The 25,428-nt window shown below is 44.4% G+C and overlaps 1 protein-coding gene across 1 annotated transcript in view; it reads left to right on the top strand.

The window, feature by feature from the left end:
• Positions 1-408: 408 nt before the first annotated feature.
• Positions 409-25,428, top strand: part of LOXHD1 (lipoxygenase homology PLAT domains 1) — a gene marked incomplete at its 3' end in the record, with an annotated part of 155,757 nt that continues 130,737 nt past the window's right edge. The window contains exon 1 of the mRNA XM_084503075.1: positions 409-572. Coding sequence (XP_084359201.1) covers positions 542-572 — 31 coding nt within the window. The 5' untranslated portion in view covers positions 409-541. The remainder of the gene's footprint in view (positions 573-25,428) is intronic.

The following is a 25,428-nucleotide window of genomic DNA, read 5'->3' on the forward strand; positions in this document are numbered from 1 at the left end:
GACTCCATCAAAAAAACGTGGTCTGTGCCTTGAGAGGAGGCTTTTGCTATGGTTTGTACCGATGTTAGAAGTGGAGTTTTCTTCCTCTCTCATACAAAAAGTTAAAATGACTCTAGTCCTTACTATATAGAGAAAGGCAGGGTGAGCTAAATGGGAGAAACAAAAATGGGCAAGCCCTATGATGGCAGAAAAAATGGTTAATGTTCAACTGGTTATTTTTTTTTTAATTTATTTTTTTCTTTCTTTCCTCTTTTCATCTCCCCTCCATGTCTCAGAGGTCAATAGGTCCTTTCTGGCTTCATATTTTTTTAAAGCCCTCATTAACTGTGAAAGGGCTCTCAGCTGACTGCCCTTGGTGCATAAATACCCACCGTGCTAGTGCCTGTACCCCCCCCGCCTCACCTCCTGGCTGCCTCGGCCAGTTCTGCTGAGGACACCTGAGCCTTGGGAAGAAAGCTTTCTCCCCCAGGTGGCTTCACTTAGCAATCTGCAACCAGCAGCTCAAGAAGGGAACAGGCTGAGCTCTGCAGGCACAGTTGTGATGCAGTGGGGAGAGAAGCTCCAGTCTGCTGGTGGGTGGTGATATTCACTTTTCTGTCATTTATTCTCTAAGCTGTAGATGCATATAGCCCCATTTCCCTTCTCTACAGAAAGTAAGCAAATAAGACCCAACAACAATTTGAGGTGTATCCAAAAGTTTTAAAATCTTTCTTCCTGATGTAATTAAAAAGCTAAAAATAAAATCAATAAGAGCAGTTAGAATATGCAGGTAAAAATTTCTGAGGCTGGTTGTGTGCAAAGAAATGCCATAACAGCTCCTGTTTATCTCAAGCCTGATGCCAATGTTTAACAGCAAGGTAGAAAACCTAAACTAGCAGCATGTTGGCTGAGGGACTCTGCTAGCTCTTCACTTTGTCCTCTGTGGGAGAAAAGAGATAAGAAAGATTGCTGCTTCTTAGCACAGGTGGAGGAAATCCCTGAGAAGAGAAATTGGGTTAGGGAGGAGCAGGGAGTGCTGTTTGCTCCTCTGCCACAGCTTCACTCTCAGAGCAGCTGAATTGACCTCAGTTAATAATGGAGAATTAAAAACTTTTTGATGATTATTTGAAAACTTCTTCTTCTAATAAACTCTCCCAAATTCATGTGGACTGGGGAAACATAGGCTAAGCTGCTGCACTGTGAAGTAAGAGGTTTATAATTTGATATTTGAAATTAAAAAATAAAAAATGTGGTCTAATAGAACCTTGCAGATCTGGCCCTAGCAATGAGTGTTGAACTGTGCTGGAAGTCCTGACAGTAGATCAGTAAATCAGGGGTGAGGAGCCTTTTGTACTTTCCTGCTCCGTTTCTTTTCATTTATTTGCATATGAAGTGATGTGCTAGTGAATTTTAACAATCTCTGTCAAAAGACCAAGAAGAGTTATGCTTTCACAAGTCTTTTATCATCTGTGTATTTGAATTATTCTGCTTTGTAATTTCTCATGAAAAGATGCCTTTCAAATGACAGCAAGATTTGTCTTTGTGTTGCAGACAAAATACTGTTGAACTTTGGAGCAACGCCCAGTTCCTAAACAGCTTCAATGCTACACCTGAAATCCCTAATTTAGAATCTGGGGTCTGAGGCTTAAGGTTTAGCACATCTCAGGTGTGTTGCCAGTCTCCGTCCCATGCAGAGGATGGGATCTTCATGGTGTTGCATGGTCACAGTAGTTGACCTCCCATGGTGCATGGGGTACCATGGTCTGGGCTAACGTTGGTTAAAATACTTGCATTAATCTTTGGTTAAAATACTAATGCTTAAGCATGCACGCATGAGACTAATTTTTTTTTCTCTGATATCTTGACTTTATAAATTCAACAAAATATTGTATGTTATTTGTAACCTCAAAGGCAGCTTTTTTGGGGGGTCAGTTTTAATTCTTGGAGACTATTCCACGCTTTTGCAAGGGATAAATGGAGGGAGGCATGTCCTCAACTCTGCCTGGAGCCCCTCAGGCATATGCTGGCTGCTGTACTTGTGACACCAACAAGTCCTGGTGGCCTTTGTCTGGAAAACCACCAGTTGTTTTCTTGGGGAATTTTTCAGAAAAAATAGAAAAATCTCCTTCTTTGATAATTTAAACAAAGAGCAAAAAGCTAGTTATTGTCTTGTTAAACTGCTGAATACACAAAGTGACTGCCTATCCAACAGTATTTGTACTGCAAAAAGCATCACATCCCCTGCGAAGGACGCAAACTTCATCCACCATAACAATTAGTGAGCTGCTTTATTGGGCAAGTACTGGCTCCACTGAGACTGCTGACAGGTTTGCAGTGAAGGAGATGCTTGAGCATTTTGAAGGCTTGGGGAAGTTAAGCCTCAAGCCAAGTCTCAAATTCACTCTTGAGATGCTGAGCCTGGGAACCAGGGCTTGTGGCAGGGACGGTCAGAGGGGATGCTTATCTGTGTTTCTCCAGCTCTAGCAAAAGAGCTTCAAAACGTGCCTCAGTGTAGGACACCAACATTTGGAGGTTTTGGCCTTGTGCAACTTCTTTGTGAAGGGAATAGAAATAAATTGCACACATGCTTTCTCTGTGAGGAGCTGAAATTCCTGCCTGGATTCAGGGAAGTCTCTAAGCACTCATGAAATCTGAAAGGCAAAATCCTGCCTGGATCCCACTCAGCAGGAGCTTGCTGCGAAGGCCAGGACTTTACCCTGTGGCTCTAATTACATGCTTAGAGCTGATCAGCTGTGAACGTGCTTTCTGAATGGAGTCTTTGCCCCCTGGAAAATGCTAGGATTTAGATTGCTTTCAGCTTGCTTTTCAGTTCAATTAGTTGGTAGAGCTGCTCTCAGCATGGATTAGGACTGACTTATGACTCCCAGACTGGGAGTGTGTGATAATAACACTTCCTTCCCCCTCTCCTCCTCATAAAGGTGCCCTCTAATTTTTTGTAGTGAATTATGTCACCTGGTTGATATCGTGCACCTGCCTCATTCTTTGGTGTTTGTCCTGTGTGCTGCAGCCCATTGCAAAGAGAGTCATAGCAGGGCTTTAAACAACATCTCCAGAAATCTGACTTTCAAAGCTTAGAGCATGAAAAATCACTCCTTCATTTCCAAAAATCACTCTTTGTTTTCCTCTTGAGAGCTGTGTGCCTGATGCTACAGTGCAGAGCGGCAGGGGGTTCTGCCCAGGTACTTCTGCAGGCAAAGCACACCCGGGCTGGAGCAAAACCTGGGGCAGGCTCTCAGGTACTTCTGGATCTTCATCCACTTTTCATGGGCTGAAAACTCTATCTGCTCATCTTTAATAGATGCAGCGACTTGAAAGAAGTCCAGAGGTATGAAAGCAGGCTTAGCATGAACTACTGCAGTGCCTTCCTGGGCACCCAGGCTTGGTCCTGCTTCAGCCTAGCAGGCATCAAAAGTCACGCAAAAGGTGCTGTGGGACATTGAAATCTGACAAACTCCAACAAGAAATGAACAGCTGAGATTCACCAGTGGAGGCGATGAATGATTATTGTCTGTGCTGAGTTCTCCAACAGTGGAAGCTTTGTTTCTAAAGCCATTTAACAGCAGGTGTGAAAATTGCCATCCCATCTGCCCTGCCTCTGTGCTGTGCAGGCAATAGGGCCTGGGATCACCAGATTGAAATACAGATATATGCCGTGGGAGGTGGAGGTACCAGTACAAATAGGAATTAACCTCAGGGTGCTGTAAGGTAAGTTAGGAGCCTCTCTGCCAGTAGGAGGTAGCCAGGCCTGTTTTGTCTCAATACACGGCTTTGTCTCTGAATGGCCCTTTGGGTTTGTAATGGTGGAGGGAGACCGATTCCCCATCCCCTCTGAAATCCAGCCAGGCTCAGAAATGAAACCAAGGCGGGGCTGGCTGCCTGGTTCACTAGCAATGCATGCAGACCTGTTTGCATTTTGTTTGCTGTCTTGGGATGGAGAGCACTTCTGCAGCTGAGGACAGAGTCACCTGTAGACAAATAATGCAGAGGATGCTTGCGGAGGAAATTCAAGTGCTGTAGTGCATGCTGGGGAAGTTTATTTGCATGCTGACAGCTGCTTACAGCCACATTCAGATAAAGTACGGCAAGTGGCAACTCCTGCAGGAAATAACTAGATCAACTCTGACAGCCTGAGAGTAAATCCATGGCACAGACAGATAAGGAGTATTAATATTTCTTGGGCTAGGTCTGGATCCCTGTAACTCCTGGAGCTCTTCTATTTTTATGTCAGCTTAATAGAAAGTTTTGTATTTATTTTGTGTTATCTGGGCAAGTTCAGCTGCAATTATTTTACTTTTATCCTTTCCCAGATGAGCATATGTACACATGCCCTCTTGTTTCTTGGCAGCTTGTAACAATGTCTCTAATCCTCCTTGGCAGAAATCTTCTGAAATAATTCTTTTAGCATAAGAAAACCTTGGTGATATTTCCTCCTCTTCCATTCTTGCATCAGAGATAAAATAATCCGAGGCAAGAAACTTTGGCCAGAAGTTGATTTTTCTTCTGGTGCCTGTCTAGTTTGTGTGCTGTGGAGCCTTAATGCTTCAAGATAAGGCCCTTGGGAGGAGGATATTGGGAAGGTAGGCAATGCCACTTGGGTGACTCAGACTGAGTGTGAACAAGAGAAGAGAAATAAATCCATACAGCCCATGCATGTGCAGGCAGACTCACAGGTACCACTTGAAATCCCATATCATAGTTTAGATGTTTTTTGTAGGACTGATGGTGTTCCCAGCCTGTGATAGCACTGCAAAATCCAGTCTCTGGTTGCTTTCTAACACAGGGTCACGGAAATTCATCCCTTACCTGTGTCACAAGCTTTTTGGGGATGATTGGTGTTTGAAGGAGTGACAAGATGAAGAGAATGCACATGTTTATACAGGACTGTGAAGCTGCAGCTTTGACTCCTGTTGTTTCTTCATATTTTTAAGGACTCAGTACACCTACACCTCCTCCAGCAGAGCTGACGCACAGGACTTTCAGCTGTGGTCAGTCAGGGCCTGAGGTATTGTGCTGAACACCAACATCTGGAAGAAAAACATCAAATGTTTGGTGTGTTTGCTTCCAAGGTGCTGTGCAAGGGGAGAGGATTGCTTTTTTAACAGCACAGACAGCGCTGTGTACCGAAAAAGCATCCCAGCTCTGGCCCAGATTGTTGGCAAGATGTTCAGCCTTCCTCTCTCTGAGTCCTGTCTGCACAGAGCTGCTAATTGTGGGTTTAGGATGAAAGCTGGGGCTTCTAGATGAAAGTGGCTGTGTAATTCTAGGTCCTCCAGCAGGCACTAGCAGCTGTCTGTGAAGTGTCTGTAGGGCTTTTGACTCAATAGACTGCCTGCCAGCAGGCTGGCTGTGGTCAGAGCTGCTGCTGTAAGCTGCCCCCTGTTATCAGTGATGGGATGTCACCCTCCCCACAGGAAAAAGGAAGAAATACAGCCCACCTGTACCGCCCTAAGGGAAGACCTAGGGTGGGGACAAGTGCTGCTATATTAAAGCCAGTGTATGTGACCACAGGAGCAGACCATTGCTTCTGGGGGCTGTTGGGCTGCTTCTGGGGACCCTCCTGCCTCTGAAGGTTTAAAACCTTCTTGTAAGAATCTTTAACTTGCTCGTGACTGACTTATTCATGACCTGCCACTGCTTAAATGGTTCCTCAGTTGGCGTTTACCTCCTTGGGGTTTGTCAGGAGCATCTCTGTCACTTCTGAGCCTGCCTTCCAGCACACAGGTGGCTGTGTGCAGTTGGGGAGTTGTGTAAAGACAGCAAATGTTGGGTTGTTGGTGCCCCTGTGGTTCCCAGAACAGGGTGGGGAATTAGAGGGAAGTGTCACCTGCTTGGTGGCTTTGGTTTGTCCTATTAATCCCATATGTTCTGTCTGTATACAGCCCCTGGGGCAAGGACTTTGCTTCTCAATGTGGTTATTGCAGTGTTCAGCACAGCAGGGACCAGCCTCAGCTGGGAATGCTAATGTCATTGCAAAGCTAATAAGAAATAACAAATAAAAACATTTTTTCCCCAATTACTTGGGGAAAGAGTATGCAGAGGCTTCTTTGAAGCTGATTACATTAATGACTATTTGAAAAGGTGAAGCAGCACTCGCAGGAGACATTTAGGTGCTCCACAGTGGTAAAGCAGAGGTGTGCCTGGGCAAACACTTCTGCGCAGGGCAGGAGGAGCAGAGGATGCACAGGATGCTGAGCAACATCCTGGCAGCCCTGCCATGGGCTTTGGGGAGGCTGTAGGTGTGCTGTGGAGAGGAAACCTGTGACAGTTCCAGGGCTGATTTGGCAGCAGCTGGGTGTTTGAACCCTTTTGCATTTATTGACTTAGATCCTTGTCTTTCAGTGAAGGAGGTGGAGAAATTGGCACACTTACAGAACTGACACATTTGCTGCAAGTGTCCCCAAATTCGACAACAAGCCGTGTACTATGGGCCTTAATCATTTCTGCTATGATCATTGCTGCCATTCTGGTCTCTGGTATGAATCTGATATTGAGATCCCAGCTTGATTCCCAGAAATTGAACTCTGCAGTTGGAGGACATGTGCTGGGGTCCGTGTGTTTGCTGTCGGTACATCAGTTATGGGCCTGAGCTCTGCAAACACTCCCTCCTGCTGAGCAATGTCAACAGCAGCACTGGCTTCATTGGCAGCACTAAATTCTCTTAGGGATCACACTGTTTGTATTAAATATTAAATGTACTTAGATTCAGTAGTCTGTACCTGGGTTTAAATAAAAAATTTAAAATGGTGGGTTTTAGTTGTGTAACTTTTAAGTAAACTGAGCTGTAGAAACATCTGTTAGCTTTGGTTTTAATTTACTGTATAATAGCTTACATCATAATAAATGATGTGGTGTGATTTGGATGTAATTTTGAATTTGTCAGAAAGCTCACAGCCAAATCACTGAAGTTAATGGTAGTACTGCAATCAGCTTCACTATATGTCAAATCAGAGGAGCCATTATTGAATTTTAAAAGGCTGAATTACTGTGTTGTTTGTATTAAATCTTAATGCCATTTTGGATAACAGTAATGTTTTCCCTTGGAGGTAAGCACTGAATAGGGTTTCTGTTCCTGAATATAAAAATGAAATGGGGTTTCAGTGAGATTGCCTGAATTCAGGCAATTTTAGAGGGATTAGACATATCCAAAAGTAATTTAAAATCTGTCTGAAACAAAAGAAAACATTTTCCCTGTTGGTTATAATGTTACGGTGAATTTCTCTTTATGAATTAGGAGAGCTTAATGGTGCGCCATCATGTTAATTACAAAAAATAATGTACTGACATGGATGACAATTTTTTAAAAGAGAAAAATGTTTACGTTTCTCTAGGGCTGGAAAAGGAATGGAATTGCCTTGTACTTGATTTGGGGGCACTTCCATTCCTGCTGATCACTGTAGCCTGTGCTGCAAGCACAGTGAAACTATCCTGGGCTTCTCCATAAAGAATATGGGAAATATTTACACTGCTCTGGTACCTTGTGAAATTGGGGGGTGTGTGTTTTTTCTGTCCCAGAGCCTTATTTTTGGTTCAATGCTCCTTTTAAAGCATTATGGTGTCCTAGACTGATTGTGCTGGTAGCCTTTTGCCGTTTCTAAGCTCATTTAAAATAAATAAATAAATGTGTGCCTCTAAGGCACATGTGGAGCTGAGGTCTTGCCTTGCCAAATCAAAGCAAGCCTCCCAGCTCTGGCCAGGTGCCTCCCTGGTTCTCTGGGGTTTCTTCCCTGGTTACTGGCAAGGAAAGGCTGGGTCAAACCCAGGCATAAGCTCCGAGCTCTCTGGCTGAGGAAGAAGGGTGAGATCTGGCTCCTGGGCAAGTACTGCAACAAATCTGGTATCTCCCCAAGCCTCAGACTATGTTTTTAGAGGGTGGCAAAACTCTCTGATGTGATTGCTTCCTATTCTGTAAGGATTGATTTCTGTTCAAGCTTTCTAAATGTATTTGGAAGAAAATCAGAGATGCCTAGCAAAAATGACAAAGCCTGATTTTCTCCAGCACTACTATGTTTGAGGGCAAAAAAGTTGACCTGAGTGATTTCTTTTTTTTCCCCATATTCTCCCAAAACAGTCAAGATAGAGTATCCCTTGATAAGAACAACTGACACAGCTTCCCTGTGTATTTAATAGTTCAAACTTGCCTGCAGATTTTAAATGATTTTTTTTTTTTTTTTTTACTATTGGTTAAATCAGCATTTCATAGGCATCAACATCTTTTAGAGGAATGTTATTAGAATTTAATTATTTCCTCTTGATTTCCCTCTGCAATTTTTTTTTTTTTTTTTTTTAATTTTTTTTTTTTTACCACCACCTTATCTATAATTGAGAACCTGTTCTGTGTGATGTTTGGCCCAGTGAAACCTCTGCCCTGGCATCACTGGTGAGCTGGGAGAGCTTCCCATCTCCCTTGGGTGGTGTGTGACAGCAATAGGTATAATGGACTCATTTGGATAATTTAGTACTTGCTCAGTGTATCTGGTTTCTCTAGCGGCACTCTGATGTTCATGCTTGACTTCCCCACCTCTCAGATAATAAATGAAAGAGGTTTCACCTTGTTAGCAGCACTGGCTTTTGGCCCATTATCTTTCCTGACATTGTGTACTTGAGAAATTAAATTACCTAGTTTCCTGGCTAGCTCCCTAATGAATGCCATTAATTATTGTGTTTTTCAAAGAAGGTGTTTTTGCTCTTAATCCACAGGAGAATCACTTTCCTTGGCCTGCCCTGCCCGACTCCTGTTCCCTCTCTTTTCTGATCTCTAGTCCTTTATGAGTAACATCTGCCCTAGCAAAGATGGCAGGTGGTTGATGTTTCTCCCTTCTTGACCTAGTTTCTCATAGCCAATGTGAAAATCCTTTTTTTGTGTGTTTGTGCATCTCAGTCTAATGCCATTACACTGTGCGGTCCCAAATTCCTCTTCCTGCCTTTAAATGAGGAGGCAATTTCAGGTGAAGTCTTTTGCAGAAGAGTTGTCCACATCTGAGCTCCCTAAACATGCCTTTCAGCTTGTAACTTGTTTCCCCAGTACTATTTGGGAGAAGATGTAGTCCCTGGAGCAGTCAGGCCAGTGAAATGGATGATCTTCTTTGCAGGTGAGGGCCAAATGGCAAAGAAGTGCTGCAGATGTTCCTCAAGACACTGGTAGAAGATAGTTGGAAATGCAGCCTTGTCCTTTGGGAGTTAGCAGGAGTGTGGGTCTGGGCAAGAGCAGGCGGAGCAGTGCTTGGGCTCCATGAGGAGAACCACCCTCAGGGATGCAGGCAGCAGTGACGTGCTCTGGGCCACTGCGATGGGAGCAGAGCTCTTGGGTTTGCTTGGTCTGCCCTGCTCCAGATAGAGCTTCAGGCATTGATCCCATTGACTTCAGCATTTCTACTCATGCTTTAAATCTCACCATCCTCAATACCTTGCAAAACTGAATGGTTTTGGTTCTTTACACTCATGCAGTGCCTGCAGATTGTTGCTTTTTTCCAGGTGTCCCTGTTGCTGCTGCTGCCTCTTATTGTGATCTGGGGTGGTGTTCACTGGTGGGAGAAATAATAGCATCCTTTGAAATAGTTAAAGCTGATGTGAGTCACAGTTTTTAAGAAACACTGGATTTTATAGCCACCTGGCAGGACAGATAGATCAGAAAGCTTTAGGATATGAAGAGGTAGCTTGATTCCCTTCTGGGAGAAGTTTTAAAATAACTCCTGCACAAGATGAAGGAGCATCGCCATCTACGGAGGTGCTTAGCACTTCATACAGAAGTGGCCAGAAGCTCTCTTCCCATTTTTTGTGGCCAGATTAACGTGTACTGTCTTCAAAAAGGGTAGAAGAATAAGAGGTCTTGGGGCTGAATCTCTCATTCTTCTGGAAACAGCAGGACTTGAACCGAATCTTAAAGGAAAAGCCTTTTTGGTTGGAAATCATGGGCAACACAAATAATTGTAGTTAATGCCGTAATTAAGGCTGGATGCATAACTGGGATAAAGAGAAGCAATGTCCCATAAGCAGTTTAAACCAGCTGCTAATCTAGTCCCTTGTGCATCGATGTCCACTTGAAATTCCTGGTCTCTGTGGGGCTTATTTCCTTATCACTTTGTTAAGAGGCAGTCGGAGAAGCTGGTGTAAATGCGGTCAGCTCCCTTCACACTTTCTCATGTTGCAAAACTCTCTTGAACAAGAAGACTTGGATTACATTCTTCCCAATCCCACACTGCATGTCTACTTTAGCACTCAGTTTTGGTTTATCAGTGTTGAGACCCCTCTGTTTATGCAAAGAGCTGCGGGGAGACGTTTTGAGCTGCTTGCATTTGCTGAGTGCGCGTGGGCTCAGCTTGACTTTCTAAGGACACATGATAAGCCATAATCACATTTCAATCTATTTTAATTGTTGCTAATTAATTCTTAGCTGAGTTCAAGCCCTGTGAATTAAATTGATAAAGGAAAACATCTCTTCCACCAGCATTACCCACTTGTTCTTGTAAGGGTGCTGTTTTATACCAGCAGTGTTAAGATGCTGCTTTCTTCTGTGGCTTTTAAAATATTTTGTGTGTGAATAAACCTTAATGGGTTTCTGCGAGCATAACTTGCCAGCTGCAGTATCTGGGGTAGATCCTAGAGGTCTGGCAGGTGCCCTAAATCAGAGGAGCTGTGGCCCCATGGAGAAGTAGGTGGGAGCACTGCACTCTTCCAGCACCTCCATGCTTCAATCAGAAATGCCATTAGGGTTAAAAACCTCTGGGAAATGTTTGGGTATTGAGCTGATGTTGAGCTCTGCAGCTCATTTGTCAGCTGAAACTGGACGGGGGATGTTTAACACCTGCCTGGCTGTGTCCTGGGGGTTCAGGGGAGCTCCCCGAGGTGTCACCTTGGGGGTGCTGGTGGGGTCTGTGCACACAGGGTTGGCATCTGCTTGTTTGGGCAATGGCAGCTACTTTGTTCTGCACTGTGGAAGTTGCCCAAATACCTGTCCTGACATGGATTTAATACACCAACTTTAACCACCTGTTTTTGAAAGAGATGGTATACATGGCTCAGTTTAACAGCTGGGTCTCTGAGGGTTAATAACTGGCTCCTTTTTCATGCAAATTCTGTTAATAGCCCTCCTGCTTTCAAGGCTTTATAAAAATGACCTTTTGTAAAGCAATTTCTCCAGTCCTGCTTCCGAGATGGCTACAGGAGCTGCTGTTTCAGGCTTTTGAGGGCTCAAGGGTTGTAAGTACGTCCCTGCTGATGGACTCCTGCTGCTCCTGAGCACCAGGGAAGGCTGCTCCTGTGATGGGACGCAGCATCTCCCTGGTGTTTTGCTAGGGGAAAACATTTTTCCTGGCTAAACGCTGTTTTACCAGCAGAGGCCGTTATGCCCATATGCTTGAAGGCAGCGAGCTCCCCCGAAGCCCATGGACATATTAAACCTTTCCAGCCTGTCTTTGAGATGGATTGGATCCTGTAACCCGGCATCCCAAACCACCCCTCGGTGATCTGTTGGGCTGATGGGATTGCAATGCAGATGCAGATTTTGTTGTTATTTGAATGTTATTAAAAAAAAAAAAAGTGAGTAGTCAACTGGGGGCTGGAAGAAAAAGGAAAGCTTTTCTAGGCATCGTGAGGTCTGATTAAATCTAATGACTGGTGCTGCAACACTGGCAAGGGGCTCCCCCAGCACCTCCTCTCTCCAGCCTGGTGTAATATTGTGCATTACTCATGTACATGAGAGGGAAATGAAATGGCTCCATTAAAGGAATCCTTTGGTATTTATTTCTGTGGCGTTAAATACATTTATTTTCCAAAGGAGATGTGCTGTGTGTATACATCTATTATATGCATATGGCATACTGGGCTGCAGGGAACACTTTCAAGAAACTATCCAGAGATGGGGGAAGATCCTGCTCTACTGCCAAGCGTATGCACAAAAAAAGAAAATCCTGCAGTGCTAAAGCTGAGGGAGTGACTGCCTACACTGCTGAGCCCCTGGGGCTGGCTGGAGCCCTGGGCTCAGCACCTCTTTACCTTTATCCCTATGGGTAACCAAATCCATGTTGCTAACCAAAAGAACACCTTAATATGGGCCCTGCATGCAGAAACCAACTTTTTCTTTAAGTTAACCCACAACTGTGCAATGAGAATCAGACAGTGCAGAGCTGCATATATTGAAAAATAACCTCTCCTGGAGCAAGAGGTGTCACTGTGTCTGCATTGGGAAAGAGGCTGAAACAAATATTTCTTTGGGATGTGGGATTTCTTTGCGTTATGCCTGGTTACAGGGTATCTGCCTTTTATGGTGATAAGTGCAAAACAGGAAAAACATAAAAATGAACTAAAGAAAAGGTTTCCTTAAGTGATGGGATAATTCCCACTGTCAATTGTTGTACAGGTTTTAGCACTCCAGGAAAAAAGGTCAGTGCTCAACGAGCCCTCCTCCAACTTCTTGGTCTGCAGCAATTTGCTCTTGGTGCTCTGGTGGCTTCTGGCCTCAGCCCATTGGGGAGAACCTCCTGTTTTGGGGGAAGCTCCTGCTGAATGCATGGTAAGAATCTAAACCAGCATAAATACTGTTGACAGTTGTAACTAATGGTCCTCACCAATGGCTTGGTTGTTTTCCCAGTAGTTCTTTATGCACCAATAAACCCTATTGTTCTTCTCCCAGCTGTTATTCACCAAAAGAACAAAAGCGAGCTGGAGCTTTCTTGGCACATTTCTTTAATTAAAACAACAGAAAAGGGAAGCATATGGAGCAAAGTTTGAATGAGACGTTGTAAATATCTTTTCTCACCCCTAGCCCCAATCATTTTAGCTACTTGATAAAAGGCTTTTTTTTTTTTTTTTCTTTTTTTTTTTTTTCTTTTCCCCTGGCTTATACCTGGGGTCCTTCTCTGCTGCACCAGGAGAAAGCAAAGTGAGATGCCTGGGGAAGCTCAGAGATGGATCCCACTGGGGCAGCTGCTGTGTAGGTCACAGGGTGTCCGAAAGGTGAATTTTAGCACCTGGGATTTGCTTTTTTCTAACATGCCACTCATTAAATAGGGTGACCCTGAAAATGCAGCCTGGGCTGGTGTTGTTTGCTCCCAGAGATGCCGTGAGCATCCCAACACTACATCCAAGTCTCCAAGCATTGTGGGGAAGTGACATTTCATCCTCCCCCAACAGCCCCACTGTCAAGGGTGGGTAACTTACTATGGGATGGCCAGGACATAACATTAGGAGAAGCCTTTTAGGGCAAAAGGGGCCAGTCCTGCAGCTGGATGGCTTGCTTTGAGTCATCACAGCACTGCCTTTGGACCCTAGGGGTTGGTGCTGTCAGCATTTTGCTGTGAACTGCAGCCGTTTGGAGCAGCAGCACTTGGGGACTCAGCTTGATGAAGTGTTTACCTTCTGGAAGCATAACAGGGAGATGAGCTCTGCTTTTCTCACAGCCCCCATGATTTTTCTTTTTCTGAAGGCTCACTTTTGTTCTGATAGTTATTTATTTTTCTTGGCAGACAGGCTGGGCTTTTCTGCAACCCCAGCCTATACTTGGCTTCCAGCTGAAATGCTTCTGCCCGATTCTCTCTGCTGTGGGCTGTTCCTGAGGGGGAAAGGTAGTGGTTGTGAATGCACTGCTGCAAAGCAACTGGGAAAATGTTCTGGGTCATCGTCCACCCCACTGGACCCTGAGCCTCCAGGGACTGACAGCACCCATGTTTATCAGAGGTGCCACGTAAAGGGGCTCTGTGTGCCTTTCTGCTGCTTTCCATAAAATAGAGACCTGTAAATAAAGCAGCAGATTTCAGGCATGTCCCAGGATTTCAGTGAGAGAAAGCTGTATCATAAGAAAGGACTTTAGGACTTTTTTTTTTTTTTTTTTTTTTTTTAAATCCTTGGTATGATTTTGAGACCTTGGAAAAGCCATGCTTCTGTTTCATCTCAAACCTGTGCTTTAACCTACTTGGAAGCTGTCTCTGAATAATTTGTTTTATGATGTTTTATAGAAAGATTTCCCTTTCTAACAGAGGCCATAAAATATATATGTTGCATTTTTAACTATTCGATTCAAATTATTGCAGACTGGTGCCTGTTGAATGCTGCTGGAGAGGGTGGGCTGCTGAAAACCTCAAAATGTATCCAAGAAGACTTTTAAAAGGCTTATCTAAGAACCTTCTGATGTACCACTCAGGACTTCCCATATCCTTGATCTGAGCAGCAAACCATCCAGCACATCACACTTCATTCCTCACTTGAGGAGCATGTGGCTGAGTTGTCCCACAGGTAGAGTGAGTGGTGGCAGGAGGCTCTGTATCATCCTTCCACAGCCCTGCCGTAAATTCAGCTCTGGCTCCTTCCTTTAGTGTGATTTAGTGACAGGCTGCCTGCCTTGCTTGGTGTATGCTTGAGCTATGCTGGAGAAAGTGAGTACAGTTTTCCATGTCAGTTCTTAATTAAGCTCCATTTTCTATGGAAAGAACAAAAAGCAAATTTGAATAAGAAATATTTTTTCTTTTTTTTTCTTCCCACTTGCTGTCAGGCTGTAAATCATCTGCTCTGGACTGCAGCTGGGAGTGACCCAGTCCTGTTTGTCCTTCCCTTACTTGTCCTGGGAGAGGAAGCAGCTGGAGCTGCACGTTTATCCCCTGCTGCACGTGCTGGGTTTTGGGCAAGCCCGATGCTGACATCTCCAGGTGCTGGGCATGCTTTGTGCTGCAGTGTCCTTCTGACCATGCTGCATCATTTATTTTTCCTTTCCTCCACCTATTTCACCTCAACGTTTGCCTGTCAGAGCTGCCAGATGGGTATATTTGTGCTTGTCCTTGGTTATTCATCTAAGTTTTATTTATTTGGTTGACCAAGATGGGCAGTTATAAGGACACCTTGTGCACAGCCCACACAGTGTCACCTTCTGCTTGTTGTATTTATTTTACTGAATGCTGATTTCATTTGCTTGGAGGCATGGCCTGCTATTTAGGGGATGGAGTTGCTGGAAGCAGTAGCGTGTTGCTGATGGGATGAAGGTCTCCAGACAGATCCTGGAGATGTTTGCTTTTAATGGCCACTGGCCTGGCTGGTCCAAAAAATAAAAAGTAAAGTTGAGACCTCCATTATCAGTAAGGTGATCCTGACACCATGAATAATGGAAAGGAAATGCAGACCAGCATGATATGGTTGCTTGGTGGGTCTCCTTTTTCACCTGCCTGTCTGTCTTACAATCACATGTCTGGGTAACACTAAGTAATTTTTCATGAGGTTCCTGAAGCTGCTACAGGCTGTGAGGAGGAGAAATGTCCCTGTTCTTGCCCCTTGGCAGCTGGCACGTGAAGGGAAGAATCAAGAGGACAATGTGCCCTTGTCCGAGCCATTTTCCAAAGAGCTACAACCGTGACCGACACATCCGGATAGAGTAGACCCAGATTGTTAACTGACCTGAACACGGCCCAAGGTGGCACTGGAAAGAGAGAGGTCTCAGCACCGACCGATGAATAAATAATAGCGAAAAAGAAGAAAACCCAAAGATCAGAAGAGACAGAAGGGGAGGAAGAGGAAGGTGCCTCCTTCAAGGAGGTGAAGTAAGGCAGGAGGAGTCAGAAGGAGGAGAGCTGTTGGGAAGGACACGGGACTCCAGGACATAGGTGAGCCACAGAGGAGGAAGGACACTGAAATGAGGGCAGCCTGGCCCTAGGTCAGGAGGACTTCAACAATTGGTAGAGGAGGCAGAACTGGCTGTAGAAGTCAAGTCAAGGCAATTGTGGTGTGTTGTTTAAAGTGTAGGGGTAAAAAACAATGCTATGAAAGAAAAGACCCAAAAGAACAAAGAAGAGGAGGAGGAGGAGGAGGAAGAGGAGCAAGAAGAAGTAGTAGAGGAAGTAGTGGAGGAAGATGGAGATGATGAAAACCAAAAGAAAAGCAAAAAGAAATCAAAGTCTGAGGACTCAGAGGATGATGGGGAAGTGAAGAAAAAGAAGAAGAAAAAGAAACGAAGAGAGTACAGCAGTGAGGAAGAGGAGGACTATGAGCACAGGAAGAAGAAGAAGAAAAAGAAGAAGAAAGGCAAAAAGAGCAAAGAAAAGAAGAAAGGTGACAAGTCCAAGAAAGGAAAGAAAGAGGACAATTTTTTGGAGTTGTATGAACAGGAGCTTCGGGACTACCACTCAGACTCCTCCAATGCAACAGAGGATGAGTACAACAAAAAAAAAGGTCAGCTCCATTGTTTCCCATTCCCCCCTTGAGCAGGCAGTGGTGCTGTTAGCCCTGTGGATGTCCATCCCAGGACCCTTCCTGGCAGTGCAGGCACTTGTCTTTCCTCTGTAGAGAACATTTCTAATTAAATGAGAATTTTTGCTGTGTGAGATGGCACCGACAGATTGTGTCTGTATTAGCTTTCCAGTTTATGAAGTCTCTTTGCTGTGTGCATGGTACTGCTGTAATTGCATTCTCCTAATTAACATTATTTGCACTGTGGTGCTGCTCAGAAGCTGGATCAGCAGTCAGACTCCCCTGTGTAAGCACGATGTGTAGCCAAGATGTGTGTTCTTGCTCATGTGCACGCAGCAGGAGTATGCCAGTGACTGCAGCCACTGGATCAGGCAGGCAGTGCACCACTTAGGGTGGGTGTAGTAGCAGGATGCTCAGCACACAGTCTCTCTTGCTGTTGCCAGTAACCAAATAGGTGGGGAAATATGTCTAGTTGTATCTAAACATTAATACTCTGTATGATAAATAGTCTGTTTTATATGCACAGGGTACTTTAGATCAATACATGGTCTAGAGAAGGCTCGTAGCCATCTACACTGAGTTAGCTTCTGGAAAAAGGCTGTACTTGAGCATTTTATCTGCTGGGCTTGAGCATTTTGTCTCTTTGTATCTGTACTTGAGCGCTTTATCTGGGAGCCCTGGGTAGGAAGGAGGGTGCTCCCAACCACAGTGGGGTTATCTCCTTATCGGGGTGGGCAGCAAAGAGGTAAAGGACTGCCAAGGGGTGACACCAGCTGCACGTTACCTGTGTAACTGGATCTTGGCAAGGTGCTTAGCCTCTCAGCACTGTGTTAATTGGGGTAATAACACACCTTGTGCATGCCAATTTGGAGAACAGGGTGTGCCTAAGGAGTCTTGTGAAGTATCTCACACTTGTGGTTGGATATATATTAAATATAATTGATGACTTCTGTAATGGTGCCTTCTGGATGCACTGGGAAAGGGAAAATGATGCAAAAGCTCTGATGCAGGTAAAGCAAAGCCCGTATGAGTACAATATTCAGGCTGTACACTTAATCCGTTTCATTTGTGATGGCTCTGAGACAACTTCTCCCCCCTCATACCACCATCTTATTTTTTAATAATAGAGGGCTATTAACTTTTGCACGATGCAAAGGGAGAAGTTCCAGCAAAAATCTGTAACAGTTTCCCCATGGTCTTCTGCTTAGTTTGTCAACAGTTTCTCCAGGGGAGGTAATAGTTTGTGGTTAAGTATGTTGAGAAATGAATTAAGCAGGGAATGGATTCTCATACTTCCCATCAGAAATTAAAAAAACTTGGGCCAAAAGCTGTGACACTTACTATTGTGACAGTTCCAGGACCCCCAAGAGACTTTTCATGTGGCCAGACATCCCAAGAGTGAATCATTGGTGGCTGCTTTAGTTCAGGGCCTCTCCTTCCTTAGCTGTGGATTGGGTTTTTTGCACGCTCATTTTCCAGATATTTATGGAAGTGAGGGCAGGGAGGGGAGAAAGGCATTGGGTAGGATGCACCCAAACAATGACCCACTGAGGTTTTCCTCAGTGAAAACCTTCTATGGGCCATTTGGCACAGAAAGCAAAAGCTTAGGAGCAAGCTCTAACTTCCTATTCTCTTGCTTGCGTTGCAGCTACTCCCTTTGCCATGCACAATGCTGTTCTTCGCATTTTGATTCAAAGCAGAAGATTTTATTTATTTTTTTTTTATTTATTTGTGACTTGGTTCTGGAGGCTGTTGCTGTTTTTCTTCCAAAGGGATCACTAACTGAAGGGACTGATGTTGGTCATGCTTCCAGGAAACGTGTAAACCATGCAAACAGCCTCCCTGCTGCTCTGGAGATGTGGGCTGCCCTTGGTACTGGTGAATATGCAGTAGGGATGCTTTTCAGTTCATGAGCCACAATTTCTTTTGCTGTGAAAAGAAGGGAGATGTTGTAAATGTTTTATAAGCAGGGAGTTGGTGGTGTCTGTGTCATCTGATGTCCTCTTATTGTATTAGCAAGCAAGAGGAGGATTCCCCCTGCCTTTGTCGCATTCGACTGATGACTGAAGAACAAGGTGAATCTGGTTCCCAGGGACAGAAAAGCAAAAGACACGGTGACTGTGTGATAGTGTGGAAATTATAGCAGGCATTTTTAACTCCATTGTAGCTTCTGCCTGTTCCTGTGATCCCGGTGTTAACCAGGACAGTTATTAATAAGTATTTGCAAAGTTTCTACTGCAGAACATCTCGAATCACCAATAATGCTCCTAAGAGGACACGCTGCGTAAAGTGAGGTTAATGGTGCAAGCAGTAGATTTAAAGTGAAGCAGGCATCCAGAGGCTGTTGATATTGCCACCTGGCTGCCTACCTGTCACTAGAGGCTCTGTAGGTCCCAGCTGGCTGAGGCTTAGCATGGATGTCAGAGGCCTGAAACCCAGTCCTTGCAGGAACAACATCTCTTTCCCCATGCTGTCTTCTGGATATCTCCAGGGACTGCCCTGTGATACAGAGGAGGGAGGCTGGTATGGTTATTTATCCTCCTGCTCATGTTTGGGGTCAGAGGACCAAGTGTCACTATTTGCTCTCAGGATCACTTCTCCCAAAGCCTATGTATCTATGGGTTGGTAGGAAGAAAGAAAATGTTTCTTTTCCCAGATCCTTTTGTTCCATGAACCAAGTCTTCCTCCTGGCTGAACTGAGAGCTGCTGGCTGGTGACTCCATCCTGAGCCATCCAGGGGCTGTGGCAGATGGGGGAGAGCCCAGCCTAGGCTGGGGAGCTGTGTCTCTCCTGTGCTGATTCACATGGAAGTGCCCCTGGCTTGGGACCTCTCAGGGCTTCTCTGCTTGCATAGCTGTCACTGAACACTATTTTCTATGCCCAATTGGTGAGAAACTTTTTTTTTTTTAACCCCTCTTTCTCCCACCAGAATTTCAGAACTGGGTGTCATCCCTTTAGAGTAGCAAATCCCATAGCAAGTTTTCCTTGTCTCTTGGAAGTGTTGCTGTAGTGTGCAGCCAGATCTGCCATGCTGTGCTCACTCAGCCTCCATCTCCAGGGTTCCCAGGAGTGTTTCATAAAGGATGAAAGATAAGGCAACTCCACACATGCGATTGCTTAAATGACAGGTCTGCGTGACAGTAAATGACTAGGAAAGCCGAGGTGGCTCATGATGATAAAGACACTGCAGAGGTCCATGAGAAATGTATGCTCACATGCGAGGAAGCAAGGCTTTGATCAGCTCCCAGGAGAAGTAGGGCTTTGAGGCTGCAGTCCTCTCTTCCAGTGGATGTTGAGCACTTTGTATGCAGTACTGCTGGTTTGTCCACACGGCACGATGATGGGGATGCCAGACTTCAGTGATCTTGGCAGTGATGGTTAATAATTATAAAATGAAGGAAGCTACTCTAGAAATGTATGTTTTATTTAACACATTGTCTCAAACAGTGATGGGAGGAGGGAAATGGCCGATGTTGATTTGTGAGTAGATCTATGAGCAGCTCATCCTTCCTTCTGGATGTGCACCATCCATTTTATTGTATTACATCTATCACACTGTGTTCCTTTAGCAACTGCAATGAAGGGTTGCACAGAAAAAGTGTTCAGGACATGCTGAGTTTATTGCTGAGTTCTCTTGAATGTAATTTAGGAGCAGAATGGAGGAGGAGAGCAAGTGCTGTGCGGTGGCCAGCTCTGGCTCTCCCTGTGCTATATTCAGGACTGGGCAGATGTATCACATACTTCTATGACAGATGATCAGCAGTTGCAGAATTGCCTTATCTGTGCCCTGCACCCACTGATCTTCCCGAACTGAGGTTTTGATTAATATTCTAAACCAGAATCTTCCTCAGAAGACAGATTTTTCTCCTCACCTCTAGGATGAGCTTAGGTTTTAGGTGTAAAATATTCAGAGAAACATTTAGTACCAGTGGCAATTTAATGGCTTGTGATGCAGCGGGACATGCAAAGCCTGCTGCTGAGAGATGGTGTCATACCTGCCTTGAAGATTGCCCTTGTTTACATATCAGTGTTTTCCGTAGTTATACATGATGGTGTGAAATATACATTTTGAAATGTGAAATATAAGTTTCTAGATCACTTCTGGAGTTTGCTAGGTGAGTACACCCAGGAACTATCTGGTTGTGTGACAAACAAGCTAGTATTAAACTAAATATGATACTAAAGTGTTGGTTAAGTTGCAGGAACACTTTGATATTTTAATGTGGGCACCAAAAATATTTGGGTCTGGTTATTTGACTCCCCCCACTGTATACCTGAATAGCTCCACTGGAAAGCTGGAAATGTCTGGATGTGCCCTGCTGAAATGAAGACATATGAATTGGAAATGAGTAGTTAAAGGAGTAGTTAATGGTTAAAATGCTGTGGGGGCTTTGTGGAAAGAATTGCAATGGGTCCTTGTCCTCTGTGGTCGACCTTCCACCTGCCATGGCTCTGCCGCTAGTCATACTAAGGGAAATTGGCATCACAAAGCTTTTGGAGCAAATCCTCTGTGGGAAGAACCAGCCTAGGGTCTGGGCCCCTGCAGATGTCCCCTCTTACGTGCAGCTTTGTGCCAACTGTGTGTGTGAGGGGCTGGGGAGGGGATGAGCTTGGCTCCTGTGCTGAGCACTTGTGTGTCCCCCTCCCTGCCTGGGCAGGACTCAGCAGCCTCAGGCACATGCAGAAGCCATCCTTGCCACATGTATGTGACCCTTTGGGGACAGCTCAGCCCAGCTGGCAGCACCAAAAACAGCATCGGGGAACAGCTGTACGTGCCGGGCTGCCAAGTGCCCCCGCAGCTGGTGTGCCGGCTGGTGCCTGGAAAACCCACAGGCGCAAGGGCCGCAGCTTTCAAGCAGTACTGCTCTCCTCATACCCTAAATATTTAAATGGGAGCAGAATGGTCAGTTCAGTTTTATATCCTTAATTATCTGTGGCTGCTCTTTAGGATGAATATTTTGTTTTTGGACGTTACTAGAAGAGAGTTTCTGAAGAGAAACTGAGCAAGATTTCACTGGGAAGCAGATGTTAAATGTAGATTAATGTATTCAAGTCTGAACGTGCTTCCTCCAGCCCTTGTGTCCCTTCAGCCTGGATTTAATTATATGTAGCATCCAAGGTGTAGGGCAAGGTGTCCTCTGGGGAAGGCTGTAGAATCACATTAAAAATAAAAAATAAAAATAAAAAAAAACACTATTGAATTATTTCAAACTCTTAAGCTGATTGCAATTAGTGTGGGATGTGTGTGTTTTAATCCAAGCTTTTCTTAGGCAGTCCTTCACTCTTTGTTTGGAAGAAAGAAAACTGAGCAGCTGCTCTTGTTCACAGGTACAGCAGTCCCCTTCACTGGTGTATCAAATTCCCCATTTCAGCATCACGCTTGTGATTTAAGGGTTGTGAGTTTTGGTCCTGCTTATGCTTTGTTAAATGTGTCTTTTGAGCTGTTTATCATCCTGTCCCAGGGCACTTGGTCCATTGCCTGAATACTGTGCCATTAAAAAGGCAGAAATGCCCTCATCTGTATGGAAAGCCCAGGCAGAAAGTTGTGCTGAACTGTAAGGCACTATAGCACTATGAACTATAAGCAGAGAGGGAACCAGGGTAAACCATTTTTATTTTTTATTTTTTAAATTCCAGGTTTAATTAATCCCCATGCAGCTTCAAATGGGGTGGTTTATCCATCTAAGTATCACAAATACATTTGTGATGATACTTCAGAGAATGCAAAATAATTGTGTTTTTTTTTGCTGGTGAATTAAGTGTCACTGGACAGATATCAGAAAGCACTGGTGGTTCATTGCTGTCAGTGGTGGTGGCTGGTGGAAGCTATCAATCTTTCCTACTCTTCACCCTGGATGTTCAGACCTTCTATATTTTTTCTGCATTGGTTTGGTACACTCACTTCACTTGATATATGTTTGTATAACAGTATCAGACTTGTCTGATTAACACTCAGTTAACAGAGAAAGGTAGAAAAGGAAGAGATAGGAGGTTGGAAGGTCATAGTTTCTATCAATTCAAGCTAAAAAAATTCTTTTTAAAAGTGCTATTTGGGGAGTAGCAACAGTCTTTCATGAATGATTAAGTTAGGGTATTATGATCAATTCATAATGACATCCAACAACCTGTGTGTGTGTGTAAATATAGCAACACATGCTGCTTGTGTTTATAACAAGCTTCTGGCAGGTATCAGGCCCTGCTAATGCAAAGCATCAACAGGAGCTGGAAACTGTGTCTGAGGAGCAAAAGGTGCCGGTTCCTCAGCTGGGATGTTCAGATGGCACCGTGCCACCCTCTGCCTTGTCCCTGCTCGAGGCATCGCCCGGTCCTTGTGTGCTGATGACTTTGCCAGCTGTTGGCTCACAGCACTGAAGACAACCCTACGCAATTCTCTGCCTTAGGATGAGTGGTTTTGAAACATCTCCTTGTCAGCACCTTGTTGTCTGTAAAAGTAACTCAGTTCTCCAGGAACTAATCAGGAGAAAGGCCTTGCTCTGCTCACCCTGGGGAAGATGAAGGATCCAGCCCCTCAGTGCCTTCAGGCCAAGGGGGCCACAAAAGGGACCTGTGGTGGAATCGCCCTTCCTGCTACCTGGCATCTTCTGGGTATTGGGAAAAGGAGCTGGCAGCAAGGAGAGCATTTCTTCTAAATCATGGTTGTCCGGCTGCCTGGACAGCTAGAAGAAAACGGGGCTCTTGTTGGAGTCTGGTCCTGGAGCAAATGGTGGGGAGAGGTTTCCATTGCATTCTGCAGATGCGTTGTTCTGCTGCAGGCTTTGCTTGCTCAGTATTGCAAATAAAATCAATATTAAATTTTATCTGGGCTGCATTACTTTCCACTGGACAGTAACATCTAACATTGTTGTTCTTGGTCATGATTCAGAGAAACCCTGTGCTCTGGCTGGCCTTCCCTGCCTCCAAAGATAATGAAAGAAGCTGCACAGGTTTTTCTCGCAAATGTTTCTCTCCCCTGAGGCACAGTGTTTTCCTCCAGTGCAATTTAAACTTGAATAACAAAGATGTCGATTGCTAAGCTAATTCTAATTTGCTGTTCCAGCAAAGAACTGATGTTTTTTCCTGGTGGTATGAAAGCAAAAGCACTTTTAAGTGATAGCCTGAGCACCAGATGAAACAAGTTTGGCTTCCCATGGTGCATGAGAATGAATCGCTGATTTTGCAATAGATGATGAAGCATGACAAACCCCAAAATACTGCTACCCCGCCTGTGGGAGTTGGTGGGACAGTACTCAGCTTTGGATTTCAGTTCTGAGAGAGAAACGAGGTTTTGGAGCTCAGGATAATACCAGTACGAACAGACAGTGGTAAGTCTGTGGGGCAGCTTCCCTAATTCATGTCTGTGAAGCGTCTCAGAATGCAAGATAGAATAATTTCACAATTCTTTATATAATCTATGAATGGGAAAAATGGATAACAGTGTGTAACTAGTCCAAATAGTTGTGGAAAAAATCCTTCTCTTTTGCTTTGAGTAATTAATTTGGCATCCATGCCAGACTCAAAAGCTGCTTTTGCTAGAGCATAAAAAGAGCAAGAGATCTCTCATAGTGTGTGAGGCCCAAATCTGTTCACGGTTTAGCCAATATGAATCCATAGCCATTGTGTTCAAGTCAATGGAGTCAGTCAGGATTTGCCCCAAAGAGAACGAGAGAAGAATTTGACTCATTTTGTGTATGACAAGAGATTATCGCTCAAACTGTGACCTGATAAAAACAAACAAAATAATTTCAAAGGCCCATCTTCACAGTGGCTAAAGGATGGTCCCTCAATGAGACTCTAACCTCAACAAGTGTATAACCAGTGTGTTCATGTGCATCAAGAATCATTTGGGCAGCTATAACCTGAAGCAGGCAGCACAGGTGCTTAGAAACTTCCAAGGGATTTTGCATAAATGTCGAGGTGCTCTAAGACAAACATACTGAAGTGCTTCAGTATCAGCCAGGGTGATAGGTGCATTGCATGAATCAGCATTAGGCAAGTCTTGAGAATGTGTGAATATTGAGGATAATCAGTGAATTCCCAACTGGAAAGCGTGAAGTACAAACAACTATTACAGCTGCTGAGGTAAATGCATCCTGATAAATGGATGAGGGTAGGTCTGATAGCCACAGGCTCAAAGCAGTTTGTGTTGTTTTGGGTTTATAGGCAAGATAAAGGCAACATCTGTTTATTTTCTTGTACTGCTGTGGTGTAGGAGGGTTTAATTCTTGCTCGCCTTGTGCATGCAGCCCAGAAGTACAGGCTGGGGTTGCAGATCTCTTTGAGGCAGTAGGTAATGATGATGGAGATGAGAGCTGTGATGGATATGGTGTGTGATGGTGCTTGATAGGTGAGCTCAGGGAGGGATAAAAGGCAGAGGTACTGAAGGGTGGCAGTGCATTGCAGGCTGCCTCCAGGATGCCAGCGTTTCATGTCTGCAGTTGCCCTGGAGCATTTGCATCCTCTGTTTCCTTACTCATGCTCACAGCATGGCTCAGCTTCTTTTCTGCTTTCCTTCTTCCTTACCTAAACTCTTTGACTCCCCACTAGCTTTGATATCCTATTCCATGTGTTAAAACATTCCTCTGACATAACCCTTATTATTTGTTTATTTTTACCCAGGGCCACTAATCTTGCTAGACAAAGTTTTAGGCACCATTATAACCTCTAACTCAGTTCTCACTACTCGCAGTATAAGAATGTGACCCTAGGGGATCTGCAGTCACTGCTATAATTGGTGCCAAGCAGTCCCACGTAGTTGGAGCCAGAGAAAGCCAAATTAATCAGTCAAAGCACTCTTCAACCCTGAAGAAATTCCCTCCCTACTGAGCTAAGGAACTTTTACATGCCTTTTGGCTAGAAGATCTCAGTCTCTGCTTGCTGGTATTTACAGTAATATTTTAGCAACCATTTTGAAGCAAGTGTTTTTCTTCTCTGGCTGTTGAATGGACAGTTAATAGTATCTGCTCTTTCTGCAAGACAGAAAAACAGATGTAAGTTCTTCCAGCAACGTTGCAATGTAACCTGATACTGATTTTATGCTGTCTGTGTCTTGTGCTTGAAATGACTGGTTTTGAATGCTTATTTTCAGAATAGAATCTAGTGTCGATTATTTCCCTTTTTGCTCTTGTGTATGCCCATGAAAAGTAGTAATGGGTTTGTAGTCCATAGCAAATCAGCTCTGCTCTGCTTGCTGAAACTTTCACCAGTTTCTGAAGTCTTAATGCCAGATAGCCGAAGAGTGGAGTCAGCTGGGGATTTGGTATCTAC

The sequence above is a fragment of the Aythya ferina genome (genome assembly GCF_964211825.1).
Source record: "Aythya ferina genome assembly, chromosome: Z".
In the NCBI taxonomy this organism is placed as follows: domain Eukaryota; kingdom Metazoa; phylum Chordata; class Aves; order Anseriformes; family Anatidae; genus Aythya; species Aythya ferina.